At 37.0% G+C, this 22428-nt stretch overlaps 1 protein-coding gene and 1 pseudogene across 1 annotated transcript in view; both read left to right on the top strand.

The window, feature by feature from the left end:
- LRRC63 (leucine rich repeat containing 63) overlaps positions 1–20977 on the top strand; it is a 62039-nt gene extending 41062 nt beyond the window's left edge. The window contains exons 8-10 of the mRNA XM_023187458.2: positions 4966–5049; positions 9951–10190; positions 20764–20977. Coding sequence (XP_023043226.1) covers positions 4966–5049; positions 9951–10190; positions 20764–20977 — 538 coding nt within the window. The remainder of the gene's footprint in view (positions 1–4965; positions 5050–9950; positions 10191–20763) is intronic.
- On the top strand, positions 13552–14076 carry LOC111523034 (annotated as a pseudogene).
- Positions 20978–22428: the final 1451 nt, after the last annotated feature.

Below are 22428 nucleotides of genomic sequence, written 5' to 3'. Positions count from 1 at the left end.
GATCTTAAAGTAGGGAGATTATTCTGGATTAGTTGAGTGGTCCCAATCAAATCACATGAGCTCTTAAAAATGGGAGGGGGATGCAGAAGGGGATGCAGAAGGGTTTGTCAGATACCACCTGAGGACTTGGGTTGCTTTTGTTGGTTTTGAAGATGGAGGAAGGGAGCCATGAGTCAAGGAATGAGGCAGCTTGAAAACCTGGGAATGGCCGTCAGCATACAGCCAACAAGAAAACAAGGGCCTCAGTTCTACAGCCAGAAAGAACTGAATTCTGCCAACAGCCTGCATAAGTAAGGAAACAGATTCTCCCTAGAGCCTCCAGATAGGAATGCAGTCCTACTGATGCCTTAATTTTAGTAGGGTGAGACCTGTGCAGACTTCTGACCTCTGTAACTATAATTAGCAAATCTGTGTTGTTGTATACCACTGTTCGTGTTGCAATTTGTTATGGCAGTAACAGCTAAACTAAAACTAAAACTAAACCAGTCAAAGATTTCAACTCTTATGGGGATCACATTCCCACAGGAGGAGACAATCAATATATATAATAGATAAATTACATAGTATGTGAGAAGGCAATAAGTGATATGAAAAAGAAAAAATAAAACCATAAAAGGGAGTGAGTGTGATTTTAAGTGGGGTAGCTAAGGTAGGCCTTATTGAGAAAGGGACACTGGAACAAAGTGGGGGTTTGTGACATAAATTTAGCAGTTCAAGTATAATTTATCAGTATTTTATTAAATAAAACAATTGATTACTCAATTTGTTTGACGCCCTAGTGTTAGGATTTAAATTAAGATACATATTTTTTTCTAGATATTATCTAACATAGAAAAATGGTTGTTTATTTTGGTGGCTAAGTATTATATTTAAAAGATTGTCTTTTTAATTCTTTTCATTATTAGTCTTTTTCTTATAGTTTCCGTATGTTAAAATATGCATACATGTTTTTTCCCAGATATATTATTTTGGTACCTTCTCAAAGTTTTACTAAAAGTATAATGGAGTACTTTCCTTTCACTGTTATCTTTGCATTCATAACAAGATCTTGCTAAGTTTCATGAGACTCAAAGTGATAGAGTAGAAAAAGCAAGATACTTTCAGAGGCAAGCTCTGCCCCTTATATGCTATAGACTCTGGCAAGCCACTGACCTACTCTTTTTTTGTTTGTTTGTTTGTTTTTTGAGACGGAGTCTCGCTCTCTTGCCCAGGCTGGAGTGCAATGGCACGATCTTGGCTCACCACAACCTCTGCCTCCCAGGTTCAAGAGATTCTCCTGCTTCAGCCTCCCGAGTAGCTGGGATTACAGGCATGCGCCACCATGCCTAGCTAATTTTTTGTATTTTTAGTAGAGACTGGATTTCACCATATTGGCCAGGATGGTCTCAAACTCCTGACCTCGTGATCTGCCCACCTCGGCCTCCCACAGTGCTGGGATTACAGGCGTGAGCCCCCGTGCCAGACCCTGACCTACTCTTAACTTCAGTTTCCATCTGAAAGTTTAGAAAACTAACACTTGTCTTCAAGGATGTTACAAAAATTAGGTAAGAAAATCTTGTAAATTGGCTGGGCGTGGTGGCTCACCATGTAATCCCAGCACTTTGGGAGGCCAGGGTGGGCGAATCACGAGGTCAGGAGATCGAGACCATCCTGGCCAACATGGTGAAACCCCATCTCTACTAAAAATACAAAAATTAACCGGGCATGGTGGCGCGTGCCTGTTATCCCAGCTACTCAGGAGGCTGAGGCAGGAGGATGGCTTGAACCAGGGGACGTGGAGGTTGCAGTGAACTGAGATCGCGCTGCTGCACTCCAGCCTGGGGACAGAGCGAGACTCCGTCTCAAAAAAAAAAAAAAAAAAAAATCTCGTAAATTATTTTTAAAATCCTTTCAATTATTTTCACAGATTTGTCTCTTTTCCTTTATTTCTAAAATAAAATAAAAGGTGCAATATTTTTGAAATAATGTAACGATTGTTTCAATGTAGGGCAAATTAGAAGTTAATAAAGAAAAAAAAATTCTCTTTGAGTAAAGCACACATTTACTGAGGCCTACAATTTTGTTCCTAACGTTTTGCTTTGAGCTGCTTAGGGCATACTGTGTGAGGCAGCATGGAGGCCGGAAAGCTCAGCTTCCGCGGAAGAACAGGGGCCTCCTATTGGGGGCGGGTGGATCGACACTCCCATGTTATGCTTGGAACTTTATTACTATAAAAAGCTCTTTGATTTGTCTTTTCAACTCTCTTATAAAATGAAGCTAATGAATCAGTTCAAAAATCCAAATTTTTTTTCTCTTCCCAAAGCTTCTGTAAAAAAAGATAAAAGATAAAAAAGGGAGAAAAAGGGAGGTAGGGTGAAGAAAAGTAAAGGACAGAGACATGTTTTAGACTCATGCCCTGAGGTTATGCAGAAACAACTGTGGCAAAGGTTAAAACAAAAAGTCTTTATCTTTTCCTCAGTGGATAGCAGGAGAAAAATGACATAGAAAATAGCTACTTCAACTAAGGGAGTCAAATCTTTGCCTTACTTGTTTGACTCAATTTGCTTTAATTGGCAGGTACGTTCTTTGGGAAAGAGAAACTACTTGGAACAAAAAGAACCTAACAGCCTACTTGAAAGCCCTGTCTTAAGAGCAGTTTCTGAAATTGTACACGTTTATTTCCCCATATTGTTATTTATTAAAGAAGGGGATTAAATTACCTTGCCTCCACATATCTGATGAAAAGGGATAGCTACATTTTATTTCATACCAAATTGGATAAATTGCTTAACCTCTTACAGCTTCCATTTTTTTAAATCTGTAAAAAACAACAATCCTATACTGGTATGGTAAAAGATCATTCTAAATTGCCATATAGTAGGCTTTTAATAAATATTTATATCAGCGTGGTGATCATTGCTGATAATACATGAAATTATTAATGCTAGTCTAATCTTGCAAGCTAACAGTAGGGCTCTAGTTTAAGCAGCTCATTGGCCAATAATATGCTAATAAATAAAGCAATGAAATAAATGTAAAAAATTTTACATATCCTAAAAAATATGATAGATTTGGTACTGGTGGGGCATAGAGTATCAGACCAAACTGAGGCTGTTGGAACAGATTTTCTCTGTAAAAACCATATATAAATGACATAAATTTAAACTCTAGAACCTATTCAGCTTCCTCAGTGCTGCCTACACCTGTTACATCTCACAGTCAGCAGGAATATGTCATCCATAGTGAAAGCCTGGAACCAAACTAGGTTGCCAGAGCCAAAGAAATACAGGAAGATAGAATGACTCCAGAAACTGCCTGAGGCAAGAAAATGATATGATATTGAATTGAAAGACAGAGCAAATGGTATTAACATTTTCTTTACAGAGATGATAAGAAGTCAGAGATGAACATTGAATTGAAAAGGCATTTCTTTTGTTTTCCTAGTCAATCTCATTAACTTCTCAGAGCAAATTATTTTAAATTAACTGGGGTCACCATTCCTTTCATTCAGTTATGATTTACTCAGCACTTACGATGTACTAGACACTATATAAGGCATTGGATATACAGAAATATAAAATTGAATCCATGCCCTCTAGAAGCTCATAATTTTAGGAGGCGGACATTTATGGCACAATGTGATGGGTACTATGAGAGGGTAAGCAGAGAAGTACAGAAGAGGCACCTCACCCAGTCTGAAGGAGTTGGGAAGAATTTGTTGGAAGATATGATATCTGAGCCAAGACAAAAAATGAAAAGACAATAATCAAAGAGTCAAGCTTGGGGAAGTTTTACGTGTTATTTAGAGATATGTGATAACTGGTTAATTCAGGGAATTTTAGCAAATAAATGCTGGACCACAGAGGAATATGGGGGACAAGTAGCATGGGACCAGATCATGAGGACCTTTATATGCCATGTTAAGACAGTAAGAAGTTAGTGAAAAATTCTGCTCATGATGCCTTAAAAATCATACAAATAACTTTTCACCTTTTATTTATATGGAAAACAAGAAAGTCTTTGAGAACAGCACATACAAAGAAGGGGGTGTTTACTAGGCGTTATGATGACTGTGATACTGAGGCCTTGAATTCCAGTCTTCAAGAAGCAATTCCCACTTCCATCCCCTAGGAGTCAGGGCTTGTGACAGCGCAACTATGTTTTTACAGACTTTGTATTCTTTGGTTCTCACCTTTAAGTACCTGTCTTGATGGAAAGAAAGATCAGAGGTATTTTACTAGAAAAATCTTAATGCAATTGTAGTGGGTTGACTAGCATCCCTCAGAAATTCATGTCCATATAGAACCTCAGAATGTGACCCTATTTGGAGATAGGGTCTTTGCAGATGCAGTTAGTTAATATAAGGTCATACTTATACTAACTTGGTTAAGGGTAGGCCCCAAATTCGATGGCTATTGTCCCTATAAGAAAGTCATGTGAAGACAAAGGCAGAGGTTGGAATTATGCTGCCACAAGCCATGGAATGCCAAAGGTCGCAGGCAACCACTGGGAGCTGGGGGAGAAGCAAGGGACAGTTTCTCCCTCAGAGCCTCGGAAGGGAACCAGCCCTGCTGACACCTTCATTTTGGACTTCTGGCCCCCTGAACTGTGAGAAAATACATTTCTGTTACTTTAAGCCACCCAGATGATGGTAATTTGTTATGTCATCTCTAGGAAACTAATGCGACAAGCAAAAAAAAAAAAAAAAAAAAAAAAAAAGTAAGTGATAATGAAAACTTCTCAGGTGACTTTTTCTAAATAGGGCCTTGTCCACTCCAAAGATCTCAAACTGGTCTTAATGGATAGATGAGTAATTCTTAGGAATTTTCACAGTAATTACACCATCTATAATGAAAAGAAGTCGATATAAATTTCAAGATCTTAGAAATCTGGTTTCTATATTCCTGCCTACTTACTCAAGTACTTATTTATTCCCAGTGATGATACATAATCATTTCTACAATTAATTTTTTCTTTCTATTTAAGGTTATTTTCCTTGTCTTATCTTGAAGAACTTGATGTTTCCTATAATGAACTTACTTTTATTCCAAATGAAATTCAGAAACTCAGGTATTTTGGAAGTACATAGAAAGTTATATGCCCCTTAATTATATATTTAATAATGATTGTGATGGAGAAAATTGAGTCCTTTCGTTTATTTAATAGCCATAAAATGTAATCTGTGAAGTACAAAGTTTACCAAACATGTAATTTGAATGATTGGTGTACAGTATTTTTAAGACATAACATTTTCAGGATTTAAAGAACAGTACAGATGACTACTTAACAGAATGGATAAGCTACTTACGTCCGTTTGTCTCTGTGTGTACCTGTGGCTCTTATTATGTTTCATTTACTTTTTGTAAGGAAATACGTATGTGCAAAATGCTAATAATACAAAATATAATTTTTGTGCAAAACTTCAATTCTAACATTAATAAAACTCTGAAGTTTACCTATGTCCTTATAGGTCAGTGTCATACTGTTTTGATTGTGACTTCAGAATAATTTTTAATAACTAGTAGGGAGATTATTTTTCAATAATAGTCTCTTAACTGTTCTCTTTAGAACACAATCCTTATGATCATTTTGTATAATTTCTAGCAGATCCAGCAACACATATAATCACAAAGTTAGAATTTTAATTGCAACTGCATAGAGTTTACTCATAAATTTGGGAGAATTTATATTTTTGATGATAAATTTTTCCACTCTAAAACATTTTTTTCATTTTTTCAGATCTCATTTTATGTCCTTCATAAGAATTTATGAATCACTTCATATTTTTCCTAATAACCTTTTCTAAGTGTTTTATAACTGTGATTGTTACTATGAATGTAATGTAATATTTCTCTTATTTCCACTTGTTTCTAACTGTTGTCAGTACAGAATAGAGAAAAGCTATATACTTCTTTATATTAACTTAAAACTAATATATGTAACCAAGTTCTCCTGTTAGTTCTGATTTAGTTTTACTGCATTGTATTTTGTTTCCTAGGAACGTAATCTTCCATTTAGCAGAATGAGACAATTTTATCTCTGCTTTTAAAATATTTAAATCAATTATTTAATTTCCTATGTGAGAATCTCTATATTTTAGTAGGAGACTTCAGCCTATTCATATTTATTATGGCCAACATATTTAATTTTTTGCTTTTCATTTTACTTTGTACTTAGTATTTATTTACTTTCCCCCTTTCCTACCTATTTTTTTAGGATGGTGTTTGTTCTCTTTTTACATTTTTGAATTTATTTTACTTTTAATTTTTAGAGACAGGATCTCACTCTGTCGCCCAGGCTGGAGTGCAGTGGCACGATCATAGCTCACTACGGCCTTGAACTCCTGGATTCCCACAGTTCTCCTGCCTCAGCCTCCTGAATAGCTGGGACTACAGGTGTACACCACCATGCCTCGCTGATTTTTTTATATTTTGTAGAGATGGGGGTCTCACTATGTTGCCCAGTCTGGTCTCAAGCTCCTGGCCTCAAGTGATCCTACCACCTCTTTTTTTCTATCTTATTAACTTTGGCATTCTATTGTACTTCCCTAATCTGTTAGTGGTGATCTTCCATTTTCCCAAACTCATAATCAAACACATTTTCTGTAATGTTTTATAAAGGCAAAATAAAAACTACTTCCTCCACCATGATGGTCTGTCTCCCCACTGCTGCCTTCTTCCGCTGTTCGTTGAGACCTTTAGAACACTGTTATTTTCCTGCTTTCTTTCCAAACTCATCTTCCCCTTATCCAACTCTAGGTTTTGCGGAAATAGTTTAGAAACTTTTGTTTCAGATTCTCATTAGTATTTTCCTTTGCATCATGTCTCTTTTTATTAAAGAACGTTTATTTAGCACTTAAATCTTACAAGCATTTTAGTTCATTCTCCTTTTATATTTATCGGTATGTATTTCAAGACTCATTGTTTACAGCTGTTTCACTCCTTGCCTCTCACCTGGAACCTGGCCGTGTCTCTTTTGATTCATTGGCTGTTTAGCTTTTTTCCTTAAGTATTCTCCTCAGATGGAATACATAGGTAATTTTTCTCGGAATCTTTAACCCTGACAAATAAATGATGTCTGCAGTGAATGGACAAGCTTGCATTCAGCATGTCTCACAGTAACCTCCATGATTGTGTCCTCCTCTAGTTCCCAGGGTGCTGGGGAGGCACCTGATGCCAGTTTGATTCTTTTTCCTCCCTAAGTGACTTTTATTCTTAACTGGAAAGACTAAGATTCTCCCATAATCTTGACCTTTCAGAATTGTATTAGATTATGCTTACAAGTTGTCTTTTTTTAAATCTGTCTTTCCTGGAATTCAGTGAATTCTTTTAATCAGCCAGCTCAAACTTCTCTTTTCTGGTTAAGAAAATATGTTTAACTATTTCCTCATCTGTTTCATATTTTCTTCCTAAAATGCCTATATTTACATGTTAGATCTCCTAGATCTGTCTTCCATGGTACTGGATTTTTCCTCGTGGTTTTTCTTTCTTTCTTTCTTTCTTTTGAAATATTTCTTCTACTTTGTCTTTGCCTTTAATTTGGATCCCCGTGAAGACCATGTTCTTCTTTCATTCATCACTTAACTTTTTAGTTTTACAAATCATGCATTTTGGTTCCAGAACATCTCTGTGTGTGCTGTATTTGAATCTTGTTTTCCTAGCCCCCCTCCCCAACTTTTTATCCATCCCTCCACAGAAGGTGCTTGTCCCAGGACCTTTGCTTTATATGTTCTATGTTTTTTTCTCTTCTGGCCACTCTTTTTTCCATGCAAGTCCAATGGCAGTCACAGAACACCGCTCAGAATGCTAAGAAAGTGAGTGGTGGACCAGGAGGAAGCTTCTCTGCACCCCAGGGTGCTCAGCTGCCAAGGCTGTCTCAATACAGAGCTATTCTAGCTTTAAGGATGGTTTAGCGGCCAGGCGCAGTGGCTCACAGCTGTAATCCTAGCACTCTGGGAGGCCAAGGTGGGTGGATTGCCTGATAACCACTAACAGATTAGGGAAGTACAATAGAATGCCAAAATTAATAAGATAGAGAAAAAGAGGTAGTAGGATCACTTGAGGCCAGGAGCTTGAGACCAGACTGGGCAACATAGTGAGACTCCCATCTCTACAAAATATTAAAAAATTAGTGAGGCATGGTGGTATACATCTGAGGTCAGGAGTTCAAGACCAGCCTGGCCAACATGGCGAAACCCTGTCTCTACTAAAAATATGAAAATTAGCCAGGCATGGCAGTAGCAGGCGCCTGTAATCCCAGCTACTTGTGAGACTGAGGCAAGAGAATCACTTGAACCCAGGGGGCAGAGGTTGCAGTGAGCCAAGATCGGGCCACTTCTCTCCAGCCTGGGCGACAGAGTGAGACTCCATCTCAAAAAAACAACAACAACAACAAAAAACAATGGTTTAGCCTCCCCCTAACTCTCTTAGAACTCATTGAGGGGAAGGAGGCAGCTAAACGGGTATGTCCTCCAAGGTAGACCAACTCAGACAGGGAGAGCCTCACCATGGCTGTTCTGGTGAGCCGTGGTGAACCTTCACTAGCATTTGCCTAGGGTGTGCCACACTCATTGTGATAGTGCACATAGAGTTTGTATTTCTCAGCTTGGGCTACTATAGCAAAATACTATAGGCTGGGAAGTTATAAAAACCAGAAATTTATTTCCCACAGGCTGGGAAGTCCAATATCAAGGCCCCAGCAGATGTGGTGTCTGGTGACAGCCCTCTTCCTCACAGATAGCCATCTTCTTACTCTAACCTCACATGGCAGAAGGGGTGAGGGGTCTCTCAAGTCTCTTTTATAAGGGCACTAATCTCACTTATGAGGGCTCCCACCCTGACCTAGTCACCTCCTAAAGGCCCCGCCTCCAAATACCATCAACTTAAGGTGAAGATTTCAACATTTAAATTTTGAGGGGATAGAAACATTCAGACCAGAGCAGGACTCTCTCCTGCTGGCCCCTAGGCTTGTGATTTGTGCAGAAGAGAAAGGTGGCCATGCCAGCTCTCTCAGGACTGTGGCAGAGTCCAGGGTCTTGCTCACCTTTTTCAGACCATGAGAGGTGAATTAGTCAAACTCTGGTTGAGGGATGAAGAGAGCTGAGGTGCCATCTTCCTAGCTTCATTGTTTTAAATACCCTTGTTGATCACATTTTAATGTTATCAGCAGGAGTCATAAATAAGTTACACTGTGTGCATATGAGATGTGAAACTAGACTATAAATGAGAATCTAGAGGCCCTCAGCAATTTGTTTCCTAAAGTTCATATATCAGCCTTTTCACCTCTAATACATTTGACAAGTTGGACCAGCCTTCGATTTGATTTTGATGGGTCTCTCATGAATAGACTCTTTTCTGTCTGCTTCTAGGACTAATTAGAAAGGAGATACACGACTGTACAAAAATACCATTGAGGCAAATGAAAATAAGAAAATCAGTAATGTTGGCTCTGTTTGAGTAAAGAATAAGGGTTATTAGAAGTAATTTACACAGAAAAAACCCAGAGGACCCAGTTAATGAAAAGTTAAAGCACAAAATAGCAAATAATATGTTTTGATAGCATAAATTTCACTATTTTGATTGGGCTTGAATGAAAAAATATATATGTATTGATGTTTAATTTATCTATGAAAATATATTCTGTATATCATACTATACTATATTTTATGTGATATGACATTGATTAGTCTTGTGTTTATGGATATTTTTTGTTCCATAGTGATGACATATTGCAAAAATCCAAACTATATACTTAAACTGTGCTATTCACTTAAATGCACTTATTTTGCATAATACTATATTGGTTCAGTTGCTTTATAAATTAATTCTATTGATTCTAAAGAAATACTTAAATTCATACTTGTGTTTTATTGGTACTAGGTTTGATGTCAATTTTCAAGAACAATTGAGGCAGAATTTTACTTTAATATTATGAATTGTGTAATACCTTTTAAAGTATGGTGTCCTTTACAGATCACTTGAAAGACTGACCGTTGATGGGAATGAACTGAATTTTTTCCCACATGGAATTCTGAAGCTTAACCTGACAAAAATTCAGTTTGAGAATAATTTCACTCATCCTTGTTTTTGGAGAGAGAATTCTTTGAATAATCCACAACAACTTACTCAAATTATTTCTTTGTTCATTGTCCAAAATAAACTACATAAATTTTATGATAAGATTCCAGTAGAAGTTCAGAAGTTACTAAAATGGTGAGCAAATGCTGAAGCCCTTTTAACCAAAATATATCTTTAAGCATTTAAAATGTTCTTCATTACAGGCTTAGATGACAGTGTCACTAACACGCACACGTACTCCATGACACACACGAAACCATACACACAATTCTTCAAATCGCTCCACCCAGTTCTTCAGGTATAATAATGTAGTCTGAATCCAACCCCATTGTGTGATATTCTCAAGTTGTTACTTAAATCCAGTGTGAAATGTGAGTTGTCTATATGGCTGTTGCATAAATCTTTTCTATAAATTTCTGAGTTCATAGAAGTAGATTCTTCCAAAAAAATTATTTGGCTCCAGGCACACAATTCTGGGAGGTGTTTCACTCCACTGTGACATCATGGAGATCAGGAATAGAGCAGGCATGCATGGAGTAACCTCCCTCACGGTATCAATGACCAGCGTTGGAATCATTGCCTAATCTCAAGACCAGGGTACTTAAAACTCCCACATCCTTACAGTCCACTTAGGCTTGTCGCTTATTTTCTTCAGACGGTAGAGGACCATTTTTATTGAATTACTGACCATCGGTGCTTAGGTTAGTAATTTAACAAATATTTGCTATATGCCTAAGTAAAATGGCTTCCAAGGCATATATAAATTATAAACATTGACTCAATAAAAGGCAGGAAACCTAAACAGCCTAGTAACTATTGGAGAAATTGAACAGTGGTTAAAAATCTACCAATGAAAAAGGAACTAGTCCCAGAAGGTTTTGATTTTAACGTATTAAGATGTCAATATTCGTGAATGCACATGAGAAAGTAAGAAAAATCACAAAGGCAGTAATTTTTTTGAAGAATTATAACCTAACTAGTGTGTGGTAAACAGATATGGGATCATGAGATTTGGATTCACCACAAGGTACTTGGGAAGCTGAATTTGAGATTCCTGAATTAAATGTGGACTCCAAAAGAGGCTTAATGGTCCCAGAGCAGTGAACTAACTCTCCCAGCAGAAAAAAATGTTTTTGAGAGAAAATCCTCGATTTAGACTGTAAACGTTCCAGAAAATTATGTTCAAATGAATATTAGCTCATAGCTTAAAGAAATTTCCAAATATATGAGGAAACAAGCCACCAAGAAAAAAGCAAAACAATCAGATACTAATTTCCAAGGACCTAGGATATTAGTATTGCAACTGTGACCAGGAAAACATGAGAAAGAAATGTTAAGTAAAATGAAATTCTAGAAACTAAAAAATAATAGTTAACATTAACTCAATGCATGAGTTAAACAGCAGATTATACACACATGAAGAGAGATCTGAAGAAATTATAGTAAATATGCAGACAGGAGGTAAAGAGATTGGAGAAAAAAGGACAAGATTTAACATACACTTACAGACCCAGAAAGTGAGAACAGAGAGAATGGTGGGAGTCATTATTCAATGAGATAATGGCTACAGATTCTTAGAAGTAAAAGATGTGAATTCACAGACATCATCGGGAGCTCTATAAAAGCTAAGTAAAATACCTTGTGGTAAAACTGAAGAACCCCCAAAACAAAGGTAAGAACCTAAAATCAGCCAGGAAAAAAAAAATCACTTACAAAAAACAACAAATCAACTGCCAGCAACAGTGGAACAGTGACTGAAAAAAAAATATTATTTTGCCCAGCAAAGCTTTCAAGAACAAGAGAAAACATGGTATTTTTATATGAACCAAAACAGAATTTACTCCCAATAAATTTTCACCAAAGGAAGCTGCAAAGGATGTATATCGACAAAAGAAAAATGATTCCAGAAGCAAGTTCTGAGAGGCAAGAAGGATTGGTGACAAAAGCAGTCGGAAAATATGTAGGTAAACAAATATGATCTCTATGAAATACTAATAACAAATATGAGGTTTAAAAAATATAACTAAAACCAGACATCAAACAGTTAGAAATATAATTTTTAAAAGATACTTTTATGATAGGAAGAAACAAACCTAATGTATAAATATATTAAATGAAAAATGTGCAAAACATTATGGAAAAAAGCTAAATCTTTATAAAATAGTAAAGAAGGCTGAATTAAATGGTAGAGATATAGATACTTAGGGATAATAATATTCAGTACTAAAAACACATGTTATTCCCAAATAGAGCTATAAATTCAATGCAATTCTGGTGAAGATGCCAATAGAATTTTCTCAGAAACTTGATAAGCTTATTCTAAAATGTATATGGAAAAGCAGAGGCTCCAAAATAGCCAAAAGAAACCTGAAAAAGAAGCCTAACTTAAGAGGCTTGCCCACTAGACATCAAGACTTACTACAAAGTTAGAGAAGGCAATAAAGGTTGGTATTAAGTTCAAGGAAAGGCAAATCAACCAATGGAAGAGAAAACAGCCCAGTTATTTTGTTCTGATGCATGTGGGAAAACTTGACATTTGACAGAATAGCCCTGTGGATCAGTAGTGAAAGAATAGACTTTTGAATACATGATGCTGAGACATTTGGTCATCCACAAGGAAAAAACAATAAAATCAGATTCCTGCTATATATATGGCACCACGAGACACACAAAAAATCATTTCCATTTTGATTAAAGATTTAAATATGATAGGCCGGGCGCGGTGGCTCAAGCCTGTAATCCCAGCACTTTGGGAGGCCGAGACGGGCGGATCACGAGGTCAGGAGATTGAGACCATCCTGGCTAACAAGGTGAAACCCCGTCTCTACTAAAAAATACAAAAAAAAAAAAAACTAGCCGGGCGAGGTGGCGGGCGCCTGTAGTCCCAGCTACTCCGGAGGCTGAGGCAGGAGAATGCCCGGAACCCGGGAGGCGGAGCTTGCAGTGAGCTGAGATCCGGCCACTACACTCCAGCCTGGGCGACAGAGCGAGACTCCGTCTCAAAAAAAAAAAAAAAGATTTAAATATGAAAAACAAAACTTTAAAGCTTTTACAAGCAAGTGTAGAAGGCTCTCTATGACTTCATAGTAGGCAGACATATCTTAAATGCAATGCAAAAAATATAAACAGTAAAGCAAAGTTTTATAAATTTGACAAAAGTATAATATTTACATAAATATAAGATACTATCAATGAAATTAAAAGACAAGCCATTAACTGGAAGAAGATATTGCAATGCTTAAAATAGTTGAATAATATATATATAATTACTATATATATAATTACTATATATATATGTATATATATATATACACACACACACATAAATAGAGAGAGAGAGAGTAGTCATCCCTTATTCTTGGGAGATGCATTCCAAGACCTCCAGTGGATGCCTGAAACCATGGGTAGCACTGAACCTTATATACATTGTGCTTTTCTATACATGCATATCTATGATAAAGTTTAATTTATAGGGGTGGTGGCGCCTGACGTCACCATGGCTACCAAGCGCGAAACCGCAGAACCAGTGGTACCTTTGTTCGTGGATCGATACTTCCTTCGCTGGTACGAAGCAGATGTCAAAGGAGAATCTTGTGAGGACCACTGTACACCACAGCACTCTAACCGAATATGTGTCACCACATTGGCAGAATCTCATCCAGTTCTGCAAAGTGGAAAAACAATCAAAAGCATTCCCTGTCAGATCAGTACCAACTGTAGCAGACTTCAGAACAAGGTCTCTGGGAAATTTAAGTGGGGGGCACAGTTTCTAACAGAACTTGCACCTCTCTCTAAGATTTACTGTTCAGATGGCGAAGAATATGCTGTATCTAGTTGTGTTAGAGGATGTTCGATGGAAGTGAATGAAAACATTCTCCATAAGCTATCTATTCTTCAAGAAAAGCCATCCACTGAAGGCTACATTGCAGTTGAGTTACCCAAATTTGAAGAAAGTAAAAACATAACAGAAGGGTTACTGACACAAAAACAGTATGAAGAAGTCATGGTGAAAATGCATTAATGCCATGCATCAACGTCACCAGGACTGACGGAGCAAAAAGCAAACCGGGATTCTTGTTACCTGGCCTAAACCATCAGTGCACTTAAGGAGAACCAGTATATGTGAAGCATACTTCACAGCCATACGCTGGGGAGGCCTAGTGCTTCACTTAACTTCGTTTTTCCTCTCTGGCTTTCGTAATGAGCCTGGTTCCCATTTGTCTTCAGCCTGCCAGATCTGGCCTGCCCTTGTACTCACCCTGTTCTCTTGCATCTCTCTAACAACTGGCGTGCAAGGAATGCTTTTCTGATTAAAAACAAGCAAACACACTTTGGGAGGCCGAGACGGGCGGATCACGAGGTCAGGAGATCCAGACCATCCTGGCTAACACGGTGAAACCCCGTCTCTACTAAAAAATACAAAAAACTAGCTGGGCGAGGTGGCGGGCGCCTGTAGTCCCAGCTACTCCGGAGGCCGAGGCAGGAGAATGGCGTAAACCCGGGAGGCGGAGCTTGCAGTGAGCCGAGATCCGGCCACTGCACTCCAGCCTGGGCGACAGAGCCAGACTCCTTCTCAAAAAAACAAACAAACAAACAAACAAACAAAAAAAAAAACAAAAAAAAAACAAGCAAACAAAGCTCTTTGAAGAAAATATAGAAAATATAGGAAAGTTTTAAGTAGCCAAGTAAAAATAATTTACTCATTATCCCATAATCCAGGAGTAAATACATTTGACCCTTGAACAACATGGGTTTGAACTGTGAGAGGGTACCATAAACGAATCAAAAATATATCATTAACCAGACACAAAACCCACTTATAGAGCAGGCTGACTTTTCATATACTCAGTTTCCCAAGGACTGACTGCAGGACTTGAGTTATGTGTGGATTTGGGTATATGTGGAAGGTCCTGGAACGAATCTCCCATGTAAACCAAGGGATGACTGTACTACATTTTAACCTACTTCTGTTTGAACATTATAGTATGGTTATTGCTTTTGCCTCATTGTCCTATTAGTTTGAAGTCTGAAAAAACCTAACCCACCTTTCTTACCCAATCTGCTATAATGTGACTACCAAAAAGTCTAGTCCGAGCCCATCTGCCTCAACTCTTCTCCCTTTTAGGTTGTAGGGAAGAGGCCAGAGCGCAGACTATATCTTCTGCCCTCCTTATGCCAACAAGATGGCCTTCCCCTCTGAAACAAAGTAAAACTGCAACACTGTGACTGCTTAAATGAGGGAGATGTGAAAAGGCTCTGAAAAATACAACAGTTTTCCTAGGAAATGTATTAGAATGCAGTGGGAAGCTAATTCTTGAAATATGCATATTATAGTCACTCAGTCTCACATACTCTAGTTACCAGCAAATAAGTTACTGAGAATATGTCATTCAAAGGCATGGAAGCCTTTGAAAGGAACAAATGCTTTCACATCATTTAAACTAAAAAAAAAACAAAACCTCCAACAACTATGAATTTATAGTTTAAGATTGATTTACACTGAATTTCAAATAAAAGGACCATAAAGCTTGTCATCTTTCTGTAAGGGCTGTAACACATAAATACATTTCAATATCCCTGTTTTTAAATAAAATATACATTTGTACAGAAAAAAGTTTATAAATTAGGCACAGTAAGAGATAACTAATAATAACAATAACTAATAACTAATAAAATAACTAATAATAAAATAGGACAATTATAACCGTATGCCAGTATCACTACTGTTGCTCTTTGGGGCAATTATTAAGTAAAATAAGGGTTACCTAAACAAGTACTGCAGTACCACAACAGTTGATTTGATAACTCAGAGGGCAACAATGGGTAGAGTCTACAATGTGGATACATTGGACAAAGAGATATAATTTCTGTCCCAGGTGGGCCATTTAAAACTTACAAATTGCTTATTTATGGGATTTTTCATTTATTATTTTTGGACCACAGTTGATAACTGAAACTGTGGAAAGCAACACCTTGGCTAGGAGGACACTACTGTATATCTTTCATAAATCAATAAGAAAAGATATAAACAGTAGAAAAGTAGATAAGTGATAGGAATGTGAAATTCATGGATGACAATACACAGATAGGTGATAAACATGAAGAATGTGAAATCTCACTAGTAATCAAGAAACTGCAATGTAAAATAGCAACAAGCTTTTTTTAACCTACCTATTTTATCAAAATTTACAAGATTGATATTGTGCTAGCTTTGGATGCTCGAAAATATGACTATCATCATGTATCATTGTTGGTACTATAAATTGGTGAAAACGTCTTGGAAGCCAATTTGACAGTTTCTTAGTCTTTAAAATAGCACCTTAAATCTTAGGAATCTGTCTTACAGAAATAGTTACATGTAAACACAAAGTTAGATACGGGGATTATAACTGCAGCCTGAAACTGCATCAGTCAGAGAGTGGTAAAATAACTTACGGCATATTCATACTATAAAACATTATGATGCTATTAATAAGAATGACGTTTTATTCTTAAGTTTTGACTTGGAAATGTTGTCCAAGTCAAAAAAATGTTTTGACTTGGAAAGTTGTCCAAGACATTTCATTAAACTCTCCAAGTCAAAAAAATGTTTTGACTTGGAAAGTTGTCCAAGACATTTCATTAAATTAAAAAAGCAAGTTATTCCCACAGACATATACATACAGAGTGAGGGAGCACACACGTGAGAAAGATTCCATTTATGTAAGAAATAGTTATGTATCTAGGAGCTGGAGGGGGCGACCCAAGCCAAGAACTTTAGTTATTCTAGGGAGAGGAGTTGCAGTGACTGAAGAGAGGAATAAGCAGGAATCTCTGTGTTTTTCTCTATATATGTCTATATTGTTTGGAAATTTGACAAGGACTCATTTTCATGTAAATAAAAACTGACATAAGTGAATTACAAATAAAAGCAGCTGGAGGAGGAGCTAATAACAAACAGTTGGGGACAAAGGGGAAAGATATAGGGATGAAATAGTATTTGAGAAGGGTCTTGAAGGACCAGTAAAATTTGGAACTATGTCTTGTGTTCAAGGGACATTCCAGAAAGAGGAAACAAAATGGGAAAAGAGGGATGTGGACAAAGAGAAAAATGAATATTTAGCCAGAACAAAACATCCATAAAGAGTAGTGGGCCGGGCATGGTGGCTCACACCTGTAATCCTAGCACTTTGGGAGGCTGAGGTGGACAGATCATGAGGTCAGGAGATCGAGACCATCCTGGCAAATGTGGTAAACCCCGTCTCTACTAAAAATACAAAAAATTAGCCGGGCGTGGTGGCACATGCCTGTAGTCCCAGCTACTCCGGAGGCTAAGGTAGGAGAATCACTTGAACCCAGGAGGCGGAGGTTGCAGTGAGCCGAGATTGTGCCACTGCACCTCAGCCTGGGCAACAGAGTAAGAATCTGCCTCAAAAAAAAAAAAAAAAAAAAAGAGAGAGTAGTGGTGGCCAGGCATGGTGGCTCACACCTGTAATCCCAACACTTTGGGAGGTGGAGGCAGGTTGATCACCTGAGGTCAGGAGTTCAAGAACAGCCTGGCCAACATGGCAAAACCCTGTCTCTACTAAAAATACAGAAGTTAGCTGGGCGTGGTGGCACATGCCTGTAATCCCAGCTACTTGGGAGGCTGAGACAGGAGAATCACTTGAACCCAGGAGGCAGAGGTTGCAGTGAGCTGAGATCATGCCACTGGACTCCAGCCTGGGCGACAGAGCAAGACTCCATTTCAAAAAAAAAAAAAAAGATGGAGAAGAAATAAATAGAGTTAGCTAGCTGTCCATTAGAGATCACTGAATGCATTGGAAGTTTCTTCTTCAGGCCTTAAGAGTCACTGAGTCCAAATAGTACAAATAGACCTGGCAGTATGTCAAAGATGGACTAGTGCAGGGCAAGCTGGGTGGAGGTCAGTTAAAACACTCATGTCCCTAACAGTTAAGGAGGGACTGATCCAGAGTAATAAGCAGGGATATGAACAGGTGGGAAATGCAACAAGACAAATTATGGAGGTAAAATTAACATACCTAGGTATGTGGGCCAAGTGAGAAAGGGAGGATGAAAAATGACTAAGGGTTCAACCTCATCATAGACGACTGTGATATTAGTAAAAATAAGAACAGTGAGGGAAGGATTTGTCACCCAACCACTGTCATCCTCCAATGTCTACCCTTGGCTTTAATCCTGAATTTCTAACTACTGAAAATTTCGGTACTGTCCTACCTTTGCTGAGTTCCTTGGATTGCGGCTCAGCTGTGGGCTTGCACTAAAGTCACTCTAAGCTCAGCTACTGCTCTCACTTCAATGGCTGCCCTCTCAATTAGCAGCTATGTATGTCATTTTTGTCCTGTACAACTTATCATTGCTGTCTGCCTCGCTCTGTCTCTCTACCCACATTGTAATCACCTCAGACAGAGAATCCACTTCTACTGAGAATGGGGTCAGAAGACTCATGTTCCACAGAAGTTTACCTTGACTTCCTAGTGCATTCGAATGATAGAAATTTTTGTTTGTTTTTATTTTTTCTTTTATTTTTAGTTGGCACATAATTATACATATTTATAACATACAGGGTGATATTTCAATACATGTATTTAGTATGTAATGTTAAATCAACTTAATATATCCATCACCTTATTTATCATCTTTGTGTCGTTAACATTTAAAATCTTCTAGCTTTTTGAAAATACACAGTAAATTATTGTTAACTATATTCACCTACAGTGCTATAGAACACTCCTATCTACCTGTGATTTTTTTCCTTTTTTTTTTTTTTTTTTTGAGACAGAGTCTCGCTCTGTCGCCCAGGCTGGAGTGCAGTGGCCAGATCTCAGCTCACTGCAAGCTCCGCCTCCTGGGTTCACACCATTCTCCTGCCTCAGCCTCCCAAGTAGCTGGGACTACAGGCGCCCGCCACCTCACCCGGCTAGTTTTTTGTATTTTTTTAGTAGAGACGGGATTTCACCGTGTTAGCCAGGATGGTCTCGATCTCCTGACCTCGTGATCCACCCATCTCGGCCTCCCAAAGTGCTGGGATTACAGGCTTGAGCCACCGCACCCGGCCTTTTTCCATTTTTAACATCTCCTATCCTCTTCTTCCTCTTACCCTTCCCAGCCTCTAATAACCACAATTCTACTCTCTACTTCCATGAGCTCAATTTGTGTTTCGTTTCCACATGTGAGTGCCTTTCTGTGCCTGACTTACGTCACTTAATATAGTGTCCTCTAGGATCATCCCTGTTGCCACAAATGACAAGCTTTTATTCTTTTTATAGCTGAATAGCATTCCAGTGTGTGTATATACCACATTTTCTTTATCCATTCTTCTGTTGGTAAACATTTAGGTCAATTCTGTATCTTGGCGATTGTGAATAGTGCTGCAATAAATATGGGGGTGCAGATGTCCCTTCAATATACTGATCTCCTTTGCTTTGGATAAATACCCAGTAATGAGATTGCTGGATAGTAAGTTAGTTTTATTTTTAGTTTTTTGAGAAACCTCCATACTCCATTATGACGGCTGTACTAATTTACATTTACCACTGAAAGTGTGTGAAAGTTGCTTCTTTTCTGCATCTTTACCAGCATTTTTTACATTTTATTTTTTTGATAATAGCCATTCCCACTGGAGTAAGATATCTTATTATGGTTTTTATTTGCGTTTCCCTAAATATTAGTGATGTTGAGCATTTTTCATATACTTATTGGCCAATTTATATGTCTTCTTTTGAAAATATCTATTCTTTGATCATTTTAACATCAGATTGGTTCTTTTTTTTTTTTTTTGCTGTTGAATTAAGTTCCTCATATATTCATTAGTGCCTTGTCAGATGAATACTTTGCAAATATTTACTCCCATTCCGTAGGTTGTTGATTCTGTTGATTTTTCCTTAGTAGTGCAGAAGGTGCACTACTAAGGTTTAATTTGAGATTAGTTCCATTTGTCTATTTTTATTTTTGTTGCTTAAGCTTTTCAAGTCTTAACCATAAAATCTTTGCCTAGGTCAATGTCCTGAAGCATTTCCCCTATGTTTTCTTCTAATGGTTTTCTAGTTTGTTTAAATACTTAAACACATTCTTATAATCTAATGGTTGTGGAATGGTATTTCTTTGCTAATTTATTTTGTATTCCCCGATTACTAGGGAGATTGAGAAGCTTTACCTATGTTCTCTTGACATTCATTTTTTTCTTCTTCTGTGAATAGTCTATTCCTGTACTAATGTTAATGTACTAATGGATTAATATTTTGTAACCGATTTCTAACAGTTTAAAAATACATTATGGACTCTAATTCCATACTGGATTATGATAGTACCTTTATTTTTTAATGATATATTTATTTTGTATCATAAAAAATTACATATTTATTAGAAAAAATTAGAAAATAAACACATTATTAAGAAACGTAAAATCCCCTGTGATCACATTTCCCAAGAATAATAACTATTTTCAATTTGGGATCTATCATTAGAGTTTTTTCTTGTTATGCATATATACTTTTTTGTTTTAAAAAGCTAGGATTGTATTATAAATATATCTACTGTATTGTTTAGGTCTTTTAGCATTTAGTCTTTCACTTAAGGAGTAGCACTCAGCTAGCTGGGAAGCTCAATGAAGATAAGGGCCATATTTTATACTGTTTAGAGTCTTGCATAGCACAGAGTCTTTAGTAAAAATTTATTAAATATTGACTTGCCGTTTCCTCCATTTCAGCACATCCAGGTGTGAATGGTGTCATGGTCCCAAGTTTGGTGAAGGTTTTCGTGTCATCCGATCCTGTGATATTTTTGGAGCATCACAGCTTCCAGTTATGTTTCATGTCTGTTCTTCTTCTTGCTATAGAAGAATAAAGGAAAGCAGTTTTATTTTAGATGGTAGTCCTAGTAGAAGAATAGCTCTAGATGTGGAGTTGTCAAAAGAATTATAGTACAATGATTTATCATATATATATATAAACTTCACTGGCTTTTACTACATTTATGTCTACATGTAGTAATTCATCTCTTTGAAAGTAGAGGTTCTGTTTGGAAGATATAAGTGTCGTCTCATATGAATTATCTTTGTAATTCTAACTGCTTATGAAAGTTTGTGATTGTTAGGGAATTGTTGCAGAATAATTACTCAAGGAGGATTAGTAAAGGCTTTAGATTTGAATACAGATCTAGAAAATTTCTTTCAGAGCCTGTTTACTATAAAAGGAAAAATGTCAGAATCCTTTGCAAAATGGGTTATATCTTACAACTGGTCTTTTCATGCATCCATACTAAGTGACGAGATAGCATTGCAGAGTCATCAGTGGGGTTTGTGCTGCATACAGCTTCAACGTCACACATCTAAGTGCTCAGTGCTTGTGCATTTCTGCAGAAATCTGACCAGTGCCTACCATCTCAATTGTAGGTTGTTTGGGGGAATAAAAGATTAATTCTATCCCCAAGTGTTTGTTTAAATTAATTTCCCAGGTTCTTAGAGAACTGGTACAGTCTTTAATTGTTACCTTGAACTTCATTTCCTAAAGCTGAGAAACTGGACAGTGGCCTGATTCCGTAGGCTAGCATCAGCATCTACCAAGGCCTACAGTGATAGCCTGACAGGAAAATAAAATACAACTTACAAAATAACATTGCAAAGCAGCATTTGCATACAGTAAAACTTCCTTTAAGAATTAACATTTGGTAAGAGAAAGATAAAAGGGCATTTTGATATACAAACAACTTTACAACGGCATAGAATTATTTCACGTATCTTTTACATGCAGTTCACTTAAATCTCAAATATCATTGCTAATTAAATTTAGTGATATGAAATGATTTAAATTTACACAGCTATCTTATTAATGTCAGAAAAATACATTATGTCATGTTTGTGTGTATCTTTTAGTGATATCATTTAAATAAAGATAAATCAGGCAAAATAATTTTTCTATTGATTTCAATAAATTGTGATGCTTACATGCTTTTCCTTGAGACTTTGTTTCATTTTTCAGCAGAATCAGGTAAACTTTGCTTTCCTGATAAATATACACTGTATTCTCCAGTGTAAGAATAAAATTATAATGAAAGAAGCAATTACCATATTACACATGTATACAGAATGGGATATTTATAGTATGATAAATTAATCCATTAAAATGTCATATACTCATAATTAGAAAACAAGATGAAGAAAATAATACTAACTCCCTGTGGCATATAGCTTATTAATACCCTTGTTCCTCAAATATTTCTTGGGGAAGAAATATGTTTATTTATTTATTCAAAACATGTTGGGTTTTGGTTTAACTGAGTAGTTTCACATTGAAATAGGAAATAAAAAAAGAATAGCTTTCAAGGGAAATGACAAATTCTGAGGGATGTTTCAAAACTAAATATACCTAGGTAC

Source organism: Piliocolobus tephrosceles, chromosome X (genome assembly GCF_002776525.5).
Source record: "Piliocolobus tephrosceles isolate RC106 chromosome X, ASM277652v3, whole genome shotgun sequence".
NCBI lineage: Eukaryota > Metazoa > Chordata > Mammalia > Primates > Cercopithecidae > Piliocolobus > Piliocolobus tephrosceles.
Note: the sequence above shows the minus strand (reverse complement) of the source record. Positions and strands in the feature narration are given on the sequence as shown.